The sequence below is a fragment of the Molothrus ater genome, chromosome 5 (genome assembly GCF_012460135.2).
Source record: "Molothrus ater isolate BHLD 08-10-18 breed brown headed cowbird chromosome 5, BPBGC_Mater_1.1, whole genome shotgun sequence".
NCBI classification, from domain to species: domain Eukaryota; kingdom Metazoa; phylum Chordata; class Aves; order Passeriformes; family Icteridae; genus Molothrus; species Molothrus ater.
In genome coordinates, this window is record NC_050482.2 from 13,041,933 (window position 1) to 13,054,997 (window position 13,065).

General features: G+C 40.7%; 1 protein-coding gene across 2 annotated transcripts in view; it reads right to left on the minus strand.

Moving 5' to 3' along the window:
* The window catches only part of RELN (reelin), a 284,743-nt gene that overhangs the window by 66,135 nt on the left and 205,543 nt on the right, over window positions 1-13,065 (minus strand). For both annotated transcript variants that reach the window (XM_036400286.2, XM_054514804.1), the window contains exons 24-28: window positions 12,732-12,918; window positions 8,862-9,067; window positions 6,842-7,013; window positions 6,269-6,469; window positions 3,461-3,696 (exon numbers count right to left, since the gene is read on the minus strand). In XM_036400286.2, coding sequence (XP_036256179.1) covers window positions 3,461-3,696; window positions 6,269-6,469; window positions 6,842-7,013; window positions 8,862-9,067; window positions 12,732-12,918 — 1,002 coding nt within the window. The remainder of the gene's footprint in view (window positions 1-3,460; window positions 3,697-6,268; window positions 6,470-6,841; window positions 7,014-8,861; window positions 9,068-12,731; window positions 12,919-13,065) is intronic.

A 13,065-nucleotide genomic window follows, 5' to 3' on the forward strand; every position in this document is an offset into this window, starting at 1 on the left:
GTATCTTGTACTAAATTAGCTAGTGAAAATTAGAATATTCAGCACAGAAGCAGATTTATAGTATTGTAATGAGAACTTCGTCCTCTTTTACTCTTTCGTCTCTCTCTTTTCCTCTTGCTCTCTCTCATTCTCTCTCTCTTTCAAGCTCCTCTTTGGAGCTCCTCTTTGGGGCCTGCTCCGAGCTGTGGCTGGCAGCTCCAAGCAGGGCCCTGCATCCAAGCTCCAAGACCTGGCTTCAGAGATCTCTCGTCTCCATCTGTGCCGACCGTCCTACCCACTGTCGCTCCTCCATTGCTGCTCCTGGCTTCAATAGCTACTGCTCCTTAAAAGGACCTTTTCCCAAATTAGCCATTTGCAAATAGGATGCTTGGATTTCTGTCATGCAACCTTGCTTAAGGATATTTCTTTCCGATTTTTTGGCTGAATTTTGAAATCCTCTGTTTCTCTGGCCCATATCCTTTAGTGTGAAGCAAAGAAAAAATACATGGTTTTATCAACAACAGTGAATGATTAACGTGACTTTGAAGATGCTTTTTACTACTCAGTCCAACCTGAAATGCTAATTACATATCAAAATCCCTGAACTCATTTCTTACAGTATTTTTGAAAGGAACTCAGTGATGGCAGCGATGCAGAGTTTATGATGGGATTGTGCACTTTTGAGTAAAAAACCTTCAAGTTATTTGGATACAAGAAAAAAAAGCCACTCTATAAACAGAAATAACCAGTCTGACTCATCAATCCCAAAGTTAAACATCCTGACAGTGAGATGGAGATGTGGTAGACTGGTAAAACATGGATGAAGGAACAAACAATATCACTAATAACTCGTCTAAGGCTGCTGAGCTGACATAGCTGGCCCAGAGACATATGATTGACAGTCCATCACTTCATACTCTAAAAGTCTAGTCCTAGATTTTAATGGCAGGGTTTTCAAAGGGACATACCCTTTCTTGGAGTGGCTGCAGATTCTTCCATTGAGTGGGGATGCCCCTAAAGATTAATCTTTGAGGCTGAACAAGAAATTTGCCCACAGTCATTGTATGGGTGAGTAGCATCAATCTCTACTAAATAATAATTTTTTCTAGCTTTAATACAATTGCTTTGATACAATTGCTCTAATGTTGCTTCATAGAGCACTGTATTATAATAGTCGCTATGGCTCCAATACTGTCTAGTAAACAATTCTGATTAAGATCTTCTTGTCTAATTGTTACCATAATAAATCATAAATAAACATGTTTATATAAATATATAAGTTTGCCATCCTTAATCCTGAAGGACAACCTTGTGTAAAGGTTCATTTACACCTGTATAATCCTTTAGACATAAACCACTGACAAAGTCTAGAGCTAAGATTGGATCCAGCTGCGCCCAGGCTCTCCTCTGAGAAGGAGTTTAGAAAGCAGTGCGATTCTTTCTTGACCTCATGACTCAGTGGGGGCTTCTTTAATAAACTTTGTAAGAAGCTCCTACTCTGCCCTCAACTCTGACTCACTGCATAGCAAATTTGTTAAAGAAAAAATATTTTGGTTATTAATTTCCAGGCTTTAACTTTTATGATGCTGATCCTTTTAGAAGAGCTCCAAAGAGGGGAACAGATTTAAAATCTCATTGACAATATAATGGATTAACTCATATCCTGCCTGCTACTCTGCCTAAAAAATAATAAACCTATTGCCTTTTCTTTTTTGCTGTGCACTGGGATTTGGTAGGTGGGTGATCATCATGCTCATGTTTGGTAGCAAATAATGAAATGGGATACCCTCTGGTTAACCCATGAACCATGATTTCCTAAGTGGCCCACAACAAACTCAGGTCTCAACGTGCCAAGACACTCATTGCAGTCACAATACTTAAATTTTTAATCTATTAGCATGAGCTTCTTATTCCGGATCACATTACTGCACATAATGCCAAACAGATTGCTGCTATTGATTCTGGCCTGCTTGTTTTGGGTAAATCAGATCAGCTGGTGTCAGATCTGTGCAACTTGGCACCTGCTTTTATTGGCTAATTACTGAAGAAAAGACAAACTTGTTAGGGTACACACTGCTATTTCAAGTCCTTGCAGCAGAGGCACTGGCTCCCCTGCTACAAAATATGCCACACACTCAAATGGGATTGAGGATGAGGGAGGAGGATGGGTCAGAAACCCAGAGACAGCACTAGGGAGGGCAGGAGGCAGGGAAACACGGCCAGGGGCCTGGTGGGGTGGTTGTGCTGGCAGTGCTTGGTGCATCCAACAAATCTCATAGGGTGTTTTACTGATGGAGTAAGATAGAGAGTAAGGGGAGTGAGGAACTTCATCCGAATCCAGATAAGACTGAGATAACCCTCCTGATTTCAAGGCTTCTGTCTTCCACCATCTGATGTTTTCTCACTTGTATGAATCAGGTGCTGAGGTTGTGCTTGCAGATGTGCACAACCACCATTCTTCCCTCCTTTGCCTCTGGCTGTCCTGGCTGCCTTCAGTGACACTGAACATTATGCATCAGCTTATACCTTGCTAAGGTTTCTTTGCCCAGTGGTAACTAAAATTAATCCTGTTCAAATGGCTTATTTAATTCATATGACTTATTACTCCCTTGCTGGTGCCTCTGACCTAGCTGACATGGATAAAGACAAGGAAGGGATTGGTGTCAAATTAAAAAGTGCTGGGTTCCTCACTGCATTTTAATTTAATTATTTATTATAGACCAATCTGACACCTTTAAAATGAAAAATTCTCACTGCTTTGGGCAGCATAGTATATTTCCCCCAGCTCTGCCATATTTTAACACTGCTTTTATTCACAGCTTTGCAACTTTTTCCTAATGTACCATTCTAGAAGCAGCTAAATCAGCTAATCTCTGTGTCTCACTGGCATCACTGGTTTACGATGCACTGTACCTGGCTGTGAGCAACCTGGGGATAACAAGAGTAACTCAAAGTCCAACCCAGCTGGCTATTGACCCTCAGCCCACACAATCTTACACAGACAAAAGCAAAAGACCATGCTTCTCCACATGGGAACAAGAATGTCCTCTGTTTATTGACTTGAGAACCACAGATGGAAAAACCCATGTAAGAAGAGGTCTCATGGCTCATGGTGGGAGAGGTTTATACCCGGGGAATGGGGGGCGGAGGAGGACCACGGCCAATGGGATACCAGTAGAGAGGGGCAAGGGGAGGGACTGACCAGGGAATAGAGCACCAGGGGGTACTGGGGACAGGAGTGGGTGAGGGAGAAACCATGTGATGGGACAGGGGAATAGCAAACCACGTGGTACAACATAAATTATAAAGACTACTTTGTGCAAATCTGTAATAACCCAGTGCAAAACAACAACAACAAAACAAACTATTTCGTGCAATACAACACAGCTTTGCAACTTTTTCCTAATGTACCATTCTAGAAGCAGCTAAATAGTGTAATCCCCGTGTCCCACTGGCATCACTGGTTTACACCGCACCGTACCTGGCTGCGAGAGACCTGGGGATAACAATGGTGACTCTTGTCCAGTCCTCAAAGTCCCCGGTGTGGTACACGGAGGGCTCGCTGAGCTCCCGGGAGCTGCCCTCACAGCCCTTGGTGCCAGGGGAGGCGGGGTAGCAGCCCTCCTTCACCAGCGACCAGAAGAGCCCAGCGTTGTGCGAGTACTGCAGCAGCACGGGGGCAGAGCTGCTGTACTGGTTGGTGCAGCCAATGTTCAGCTGCAAGGAAGCAGAGAGTCAGAGATGAGAGAAATAGCAGGTTTGTCTTTACGAACAAGCTGTGGGTCTGCTGGTGGATAAAACTAGCACTGGGAGATAAAAGAAACAATGGGAAGGATTCCACTGATTGATGAATGGGAAAAAAGATGTTTGCTTTTACAAAGAAACTTTAGGTTTGCTGATGAATGAAATTAGACATTGAAAGATGAAAAAAACAATGCGGAAGAAAACCCCCTAAATTCCATCAGAATTAAAAATTAAAGGGGAGGGTTATACATTAGAGAGAAATCTTTGGCATCAGGCGTATCGGGAAGTCTGTACCTCCCAGGTACCTCAGCCAATGGGGAAAGAGAGAAGGGAAATGCAGCTGGGAAATTAGGATAAAAAAGGAGGCTGCATCCTCCAAAAATTTGAGAGATCCCAGGGGAATGCCCCATGGGCTCTCCCTTTATTTGAATAAATTAAAAGGACTCCTCAGTCTCCTTTTTGGACATAAACCTCTGGTGTTTGTGGATTAATTTTCCTAAGAGATTACATGACGAAACTGCAGTTACTAGTATCTATTGGCTGCAAACCACCTTTGACTTTTTGTGCTGGGAGGTTTATTGCTCTGAGCACTGGCTCTGAACCCTGCTGGCTGACTGCTTGGAGTCTGCTTCCTACATGGAAATATGACATTTCTCAGTAAAAATTCCCACTGTCCTTCATTAAGGTTGCTGAGTTCAGCACACAAAGAGGTGCAAAGAACTTTCCAAGGGTCCCTGTGCATAGTAAGCCCCAAACAGCAAACTCTGCGCAGACACCTGCATGCCCAGGAGTGGAAAGAGCTGTAACCTCTGGGATCCATCCCATCTGCAGCACACTGTGCCCAGAGGGTCAGCCTGACTGCCAGGTTAGCCCTAACCACAGCCTTGTCACTGCCTTGCAGGAAAGATGTGTGGGAGTTGGTGCTGCAGTTTGGGCCCCAGAACAAAGTAACAGTTGGATTAAGAAGAAAAAATGCATATTAAAATGTGAAATGAGAATGCAGCCTAGACCAAAATCAACTGCTGATTTGAAGTTTCAGTTTCATTCTTCAAGCTATCAGAAAAATATTAGTTTTCCTTAGTTTATTGAAGAAATTCTACTTGAGTTGTAGAAGGCAAAATGTAAAACAAAATCATTCATGTAAAATGAAATAATTCTAACAAATTACTGTCTTTGAGCTTATCAATGCAAAATTATTCCAGTCTGCTATTTAAAATGGAAATTTCACACAGTCATGAAAGCATGCAAATAGGACTAACACATTTATGTGCAGGCTGAAAAGCTTTCCAAAAAAGTATAAATTCGGTCCTTAAATAATAGACTTTATAAAGAAGAACTCACTGTTCTGTGACACATTCTCATGTTTTGTATAGTTATGTTACATTGACAAGTGCTTCAGTGATGGAAGGTGTATGAAACATTTTTTAAGTATTGATTTTTTTTAAACCCAGACAATTTCTTAATTGCAGTTGATCATCAAACCTAGAGAATAGACATTTAGTCACTGAAGTACAGGAAGGTGGTGAAGAGGCAAATAGCATCTCTTCCAGGCTAAATGGTATTTATGTATTGAGATATCCTTGGGTTTTAAACAGTTTAAAGTATAAAACTACATGCAATGCTCACAAGAAAATTGTACTGAAATCCCTCAGTTTGTATAGCATCTTATTAGCATATCTTTTAGTTGAAATTAGATTATTTTACAAATCCCAGTATTTCTAACGAACTTTCCAATTTATAGAACTGTGGGAATTATATTTGAAAAGCTGCCTGTAAACATCTGATCTTTTTAATAATTCCACTTGTAAATTATTCAGTGTCTGTATCCACCAATTATGTAAGGACCATGTATTTGTGGGGAGCTCATTAAAATTGCATTGCAACCAACTTCCAGAATTCACCAATGGGATTTCATTATAAACTCAATAAAATTTTGATTAGGGTTCAGAAACAAGAGCTTGTCAAAGCAAATACACTTTCTTTGGAGCCTATATTCTGATGTATTGTTAGACCACTGAAATTTTTTGTAAGCTCTTTAAAGAAGAAAATGCTAATTGGAGCCTATATTCATTGACACAATAAAAGTAAATTATATGAAAAACGCACACTGGAGTACAGAGCAGCTTATAAGTCCTTAAATAGTCTAAAATACAAAAAGTGAACCCAAACCACATTGCAGCTTTTGTACTCACAGACCCCCAGACAGGGTAAATCCTTTTGGGCTTGACAGTGCAGTAGCATTTCCTAGTACTGACTTGAATATAATGACATGCACTTCAACCCACTTCTGAAATGTGCTGAAGAACAGAAACCTTTAAACTTCTCCGGAGGAGTAAAAATGCTTTCAAGCACCGAGGTTTTGGCTATTCTAGAAAGCAGGATGGCATTTATTCTGTATGGGTTCATACTCGTGCTTTTCACATCTTTTTACACAATTGTCTAATTTATCACCTTTGTTTGAGCTGTGGCCCCAGTGGCATCTTGCAAATATTGGCTAAGGGCAGTTTTACTGCTATTCTTGCACAGATTTATGTTTAAGGAATACCTTGAACTGCAGGACATATCCAGGCTTCAGGGTTAAATCTCGAGTCACTGCAAACCGGTCTCCATCCGATTTACCGAACAGCATGGCAGAGGGGGTTGCAGAGCAGAAACTTTCATTTTTGGTCATCCCTTCGTTGGCCAGCATCAACCATACACTCATCTGGTTCATAGGGTAATCAAATGCTGGCTTTTCATAAAAGTTCTGTTAGAAATGAAAAGAAAAGCCAGAGGTATTATCCCCTTGTGCTGTGACTTCAGAATAATTCCCAAAATGATGAACTTTCAAATTTTGCAACTTTTATTTTCTGTAGTTTTCAAAAAAAATTTTATTGCCAAAACTTCAGTCTTGACGTTTTGCAGAGATACATCATTATATCCTCTGACACAAAGCTTAGGAGCCTGATGATTTTGTGCAAAGACTCAGGTAATTCCCACACAGTGACGCAGCTGCAAGCACTGCAGCTGTCTCTTTAAATAGACCCCGTATTTTCCAAGAAAACTATGTTCAAACAAGTCTCCTAACAGGATAGTTCCTGTCTCCTGGGGATGCCCACAGCTGGCTCTTGCTTATTACCTGTGGCAAGGTGGGATTAACGACAGGAATGATGTGCTTCTGCTTCTCTGACAGGATGATGATGTCGTCGATGGCCCACTGGTCGTACCCTTCCCCTGAGAACACCGGCTGCCACCAGCGAAACCTGGTGCAGGGGGTCTTGGCTGCAGCTGGCAGCTCCAGATACACAAACCTGAGGAACACAAACCGAGCAGAGCTTCAGAGAGCACAGTTTGTAGAGAAACATATCACTCAACAGGGAAAAGAGGCAGGAAAATCAGCATCTATCTTATCTGTAGAAGTCCTCAGTAATTTGTGTGTCCAGAGAAGGGCAATGAAGCTGAGGAAGAGTCTAAGAGAGTAACTCATATGAGGTGCAGCTGAGGAATTTTGTGTTGTTTAGTCTGGAGGAAAGGTGGCTCAGCAGAGACCTCATTGCTCTCTACAACTACCTGAAAGGAGGTTGTAGTAAGATGGGGGAATCAGCCTCTTCTCCCAGGCAACCAAGGACATGAGTGCATTGCCTCAAACTCTGCCAGAGGAATTTTATCGAATTTGCAGGCAACCCCAATGAGGGAGAGAATGATGAGGAGGACTCCACTGATATCAGAAGGCTAATTAATTACTTTATTATGCTCTATTACATTACATCAAAACTGAATGTAACAAGCACTCCACTGCGCTGAATCTTGTGACTGTCACCCGACAGTCCTGACTCACACACACTTGGCCCTGATAGGCCAAGGAAACAAAACACCATAACTTTGGGTGAACAATCTCCATATTGCACTCTACTTTTGCACAAGCACAGGCACAGCAAATGGTAAGAATTGTTTTTCCTTCCTCTGAGGTTCAGAGAATGTGAATCTCAGAAATATTCTTGGGAAGAATTGTGCCTTGCTTTTCTCTGTGAGAAATGTGGCTCCATCGGTTTGGGTTGGACAACAGGCAGAATTTCTCCGCTGAAAAGGTAGTCAGGCATTGGGGCTCCTTGGGAGCCCAGGGAGCTGGAGGAGTCACCATCCCTGGAATTGTCCAAAAAAAACCCTGGATATGTAACTTAGTGCTGTAATTTAGTTGATATGGTGATGTTGGGTCAAAGGTTGGATTTCATGATCTTGGAGGCCTTTTCCAACTTTAAGGATTCTGTGATGCTATTTTTCTATTTTCCCATATATCTATATCCCTATTTATGCACTGCATATCAAGAAGCCTTCTTTGTTCTTCTTGTAAACTCTTTAAGACAATGTATGTTTTTTCTGCTCTATTATTATATTGCCAAACACAATAAGGAACTGATTTGAGCTCTCTAGCTTTGAATTAAACTGTTCAGCTGATCCATGTTCTGATGCCAGGAAGTAAAAGTGATATATGCTAGCAAAATTAATTTCTCATCCTCTTCTGCTGATTGGTCCTATTTGTAGACAAAAACATCCTTCTGTTACAATGCAATAGATTATGTAGCAGTTTTCTTTGGGTAAAATATTTCAGTCCTCCTATACAGATCTTTGTATGCTGAAAGACATGGACTACACGTAATAGAAATCATGTTAACACCCATGTAGACAAATACAATTTAAATTTTCACTGACAAGGTATCTGACACCAAGTTTGAATGGCTGAACATGATTTCTTCTCCTCCTTAAATATTTATTTAAAGGAGCTTTTAGTTCATATGACATTAATACATGTTCATTAGATCTGAAATTAGAGTCAGAGGAAATGGAAGATTTCTGCACCTCTTTTCAGCAAGTTCTGTATTTGCTTGCTAATGCTTTGCAGATATTAGCATTTTAGTCATGTTTCACATAGAAGGTAATAGGAAACTTTATATTTTACTTAAGATTGTAAGGCCCACTTTCATTACATTTTTCATTCCCAGTGACAGCAGTTTACTCTGCCAGTAGGAAAAGTTTCTATATAATGATGACTTCTAAGAATTATAAATTTGAATTATGATTCATGTTTTCATAAGTTGAGAAATATATAGTTTTAAAAGCTGATGCAGATGTGGATTACTTAATTTAGATCAAAATTATACCTGGGTTTGCTGAAGTCAGAGAAATACATTTCTGCTAGTAGCTGCCAATTGATCCCGCCATTATTGCTGTACTGCAGCAGCACACCTTCTTCTCTGCTATCAGGTTTATTGCATGAAGAAGTCTCTCCTCCAATCTGGATGTAAAACTGTACAAAATCCACCCATGTTGTGTCCAAATCCCAGCTTACCAACTGTCTTTTTCCAGCCTACAATACAAGGAACAGAGGGACAATAATAATTATGGCACCTTCACGATGAATAGGCATATTTAAAATCCATCACAGATGAATATTACACATAAAATTTCACAACATGGAGGACATTGATTTCTGTATCAACTTGGCTTTTTTTGTCTTTCAATTATTCTTCTTGGCCATCCTTTATGTCACTCTGATTTGATCCCACAAGAACTTTATTATTCTATTTCAATACACAATTCAACTTCTTCCCAACACAATTTTCACACAAGAATTTAAGCTCATTCCCCCATGGTCCCGTGTGACTTCAGAGGACAAAGAACAGGTGCTGGATATCCTGAATCAAACCGGGTTAAATTTTTAAATATTCAACTTTCTATTGATAATGCATGGAGCAGTAAAAAGGCCATTTATCTAGTCTTATTTCCCTGGTCAAATCTTGCACCGCACAAGGTTACCCAATCACCTGAAATTGGTTCCTATAATATCTTTCCCAAAGTTCATCTTTTACACAAGAACCAGGGAGTGACATTTTCTCTTCATGCTTCAGCTGAATAAGATTTGTTCCTACACAAAACTATATTATTTTCCTAATAAGCGTTGTAAATCAGGAGTGTCTCAACTAAAACCTGTGGATTTAGTTTCAAGTTTACCTAAGCACCGCTGAGAGAAACAAGGAGCCTTGTAAAACTGAGTGAACAGCTTTTCCAAGTATGCTTTTGAATTTAGGAGGTCAATGTGGTCACTCTGTGTGTGTTCAGAAGACAGAGCATTTTCATAGAAAAAAAAAAGCTTTAAGGTTTAAGAGCCTTTTATTGTAACTGAAATTATCCCATAATCCTCTTCCCTTTGTGCCCTGGGGCTTGAGGCTGAACTTGTGGACTTCCACATCACCAAACCTACAAGATGCTGGTATGGGATATGAAGCTGGCTGTGACAAGGCAGGACACAGGATGAGAGCAGTGTCCCCAGAGAGGTGACCTGCATGCCCTGCATCTGGCACAGCCCTGCCCCAGCACAGCATCATGCTGCCACAGCTTTTATAGTTCGGGCAAAGCCGTTTATGTACAGATGGAGAGCTGATGCAGGGATCATATTTCTGCATTTGTTAAAGTAGCTTCAACCTGGCACCACCTCCCAAAATGGACCAGGACTGTCATCCTGCCTACTCTTTATAATTCCCTTTAAAAAGTGTGTTTCTGTCCATCTCCAAGCATGGTTTAAAAAAGGAAAACCAAGGTCAAGTTATGACACCTGTGTTTTAAGTTATGTTTGTTTTTTTCTCTCTCACTAGTACATTTGGGATCCTTATGACAAATTTCCAAATAAACTTGAGATAAGCAAGTGATGTCATCTAGCTGGACACAGGTAACAAGATTTAGGAGCTGAGATTTAAAATATCACCTGTGTTTTTTAATAAGGTGACAGATGAATTTAAATCCTGTTCCATTCACCACCTCTTTGTTCTACACAGCTGAGGATAAACCCAGCAGAGATAAATGTTTACTGCTTTCTTTCTCAAAACTTTGCTTGGCTGGTATAACAGCCTGGGTGCTGAGCTCATTTGTGGACCCTACCAAATAGGGCACCTTGCACTGTGAGACTGACTGCTGGAAGCTGAATTCATGGGGTCTGAAGTTTTGTTGGCTTGTACCACTGATGCCAAGGCAGCACAACCTGTGAAGAATCCTTTGACTCTCAAAAAGCTCATACAGGATACAACCATACCGATTTAGTCTGGAATTGTTCTTGGTTTGGTTTATTTCATTGTTTATTCCCAGCTGAGACAGGAATTCCCTCCTGGATGGTGCCATGAGAGTGAGAGGAACTCAGCCTTGGATGCAGCCCTGAGCTTCTGGGCGCAGCCCCACGTGGCTGATGCTGGCCAAGGTGACACTGATAATCTCTGGGTGGTTTGCTTCCACAGCTTCATTGGAGACACTGGAATTTGAAACTGTCACCATCAAATGGAGCCAGTAATGGGTACTAAGGATGCAAACACCCTTGCTGTCCCATGGGCTGTGTGTCCTGACCTGCAGTGGGCCAAGCTGGCCCTAAAACTGTTCCAGGTGAGCTTTCCGTACCTACACCCCACAGCAGTTGTGCCTGCCAAAGGGGTAATCACAGACCCAGGTAAACTGAGAGAGGGCATGAGTGACATAAAGCCTCAGGGAATTGCTAATTGAAAGAGCTCTGAATTGTGAACACACCTACAACTGATTAAAATGAGTTGTAAAACAAAAGCTAGAGGGTTGTCAGAACAAAGCCAACATTAATTCTGGCAGCAGTAATTGATTATGGCAGCAAACATTAGACATTCAAATAAAAAGTGGCTGTTTGAGCAAATGAAAAGAAATGTGAATATGATCTCCCCAAAACAATACAGAACTGTTTGGCAACTATAAAAATAATTTTTTATTATCCACCAGTATGGCCCCTAGACAGTTTGAGAAAGATCTAAACAGATATTAAATAAACCACCTTCTGTTGACAGCACACAGACTGCTACTACTCAAGAAATGAGTGATAACATGACCCTTAGAGATCAATAGAAAGAAGCCAAGAATTTCTAAATGAGTTTTTCACTCCTCCTTAGCAGGAATCAGAAGAAAGATCATAGCAGGTTAATTCTAATTTAGCAAACTACTTTTGAGAAACTTGGCATAAGGAACCAAGCCAGAAGGAAAAACATCTAACAGGGAAGACAATTATGTATAAAAATCCAATTATCACAATTAGCTAGTTATACTGATTGGGCTATTATGAAATTTTCAGTTCAGAGCTCTATTTCCAGGGGAGCTGGATGTGAGACTACGTAGGAGTGCTGAAAATTATTTCATGGGTTAGATTTTTGTAATGAGGTAAACAACACACAATTGCACAGCGTTGCATATTGGGTTATTCTTCTGGGACTAATCTGGCTCTCATGACAGCAATGCCAGTTTGATCAAACCTTTAAAAGAGAAGCACATAGCTGCATTTACACTCTTCCTTTCAATTAAGAACAAAACAAACCTTAGTAATAGACCTAAGGAGCAACAATACAAAAATAAATCAGTGATTACAATGCATAATCTTACATTTGGTCATAAAGATCTCTTTTTGTTTTAGCTATAATTGCTACTAATTAGCATAATTCCCTCTATCTCCTTCCTGCTCTATTATTTTTTTGTCTGCAAAGTATCCAAGTTATACAAAAGAATATTCTCCTTCAGGTTAACCATTTTCTAAAAGCCTGAAAAATGGGTTTTTTCAATAGTTTTGTTCCTGTGACCTCAAATTAAGCTGCTTGAGCCCCTGAAAGCAAACCTTTCCCCATCTCTTACCCAGGACAGTACAGAAGAAACAAATGGGAGCTGCTGGATACTGCGAACTGAATCTTAAAAAAGAAAATGTCCAAGTAAGACATTGTGAATATACACACTTCCAGCACACTGGCAATTTACTACCTTTCATTATAGCTGCTATTTCTTGACTACACAGTGCATGTGTCTTACCCTATCTCTTTTGATTGCTTTGTTCTTTACCTGCAGAGCACAGCTGGGCTGTTTAACACACTTCTAATATCACATGCAGCTTTCTGCCACCTCCTTTTCTTTGCCTCACAGCCACATTATGCTCCACAGAAACCTGCAGTGTGTGCCTTTATCAGTGTCCCAGCCCTCTGTAGTACCTTGTTGAAGTAGAGTGAGGAGCCAGATGAGATGACCCCACAGCCCTCCTCGGGCTTGACGACCTCTCCCCCAATAATTTCCTGCCACTCTGTCTTCAGGGTATCTGGGTTCTCAAAATCAGACATGATGGTTGAAGAAAGGGGATTTTCAGGCTGACATTCAGTACCCCGAAACCCTGAATCACACCTGGAGGGAAGTGTAAACATAACAAGTTTTAAGGACTTCATCTGATACTGGCAATTAGTTATGGTACGTGCACTGACCTTAGAAAATTCGATGTGGACAACCATGATTGAAAACAAAAATCATTCTGGAATTGTGGTTTTATATTGT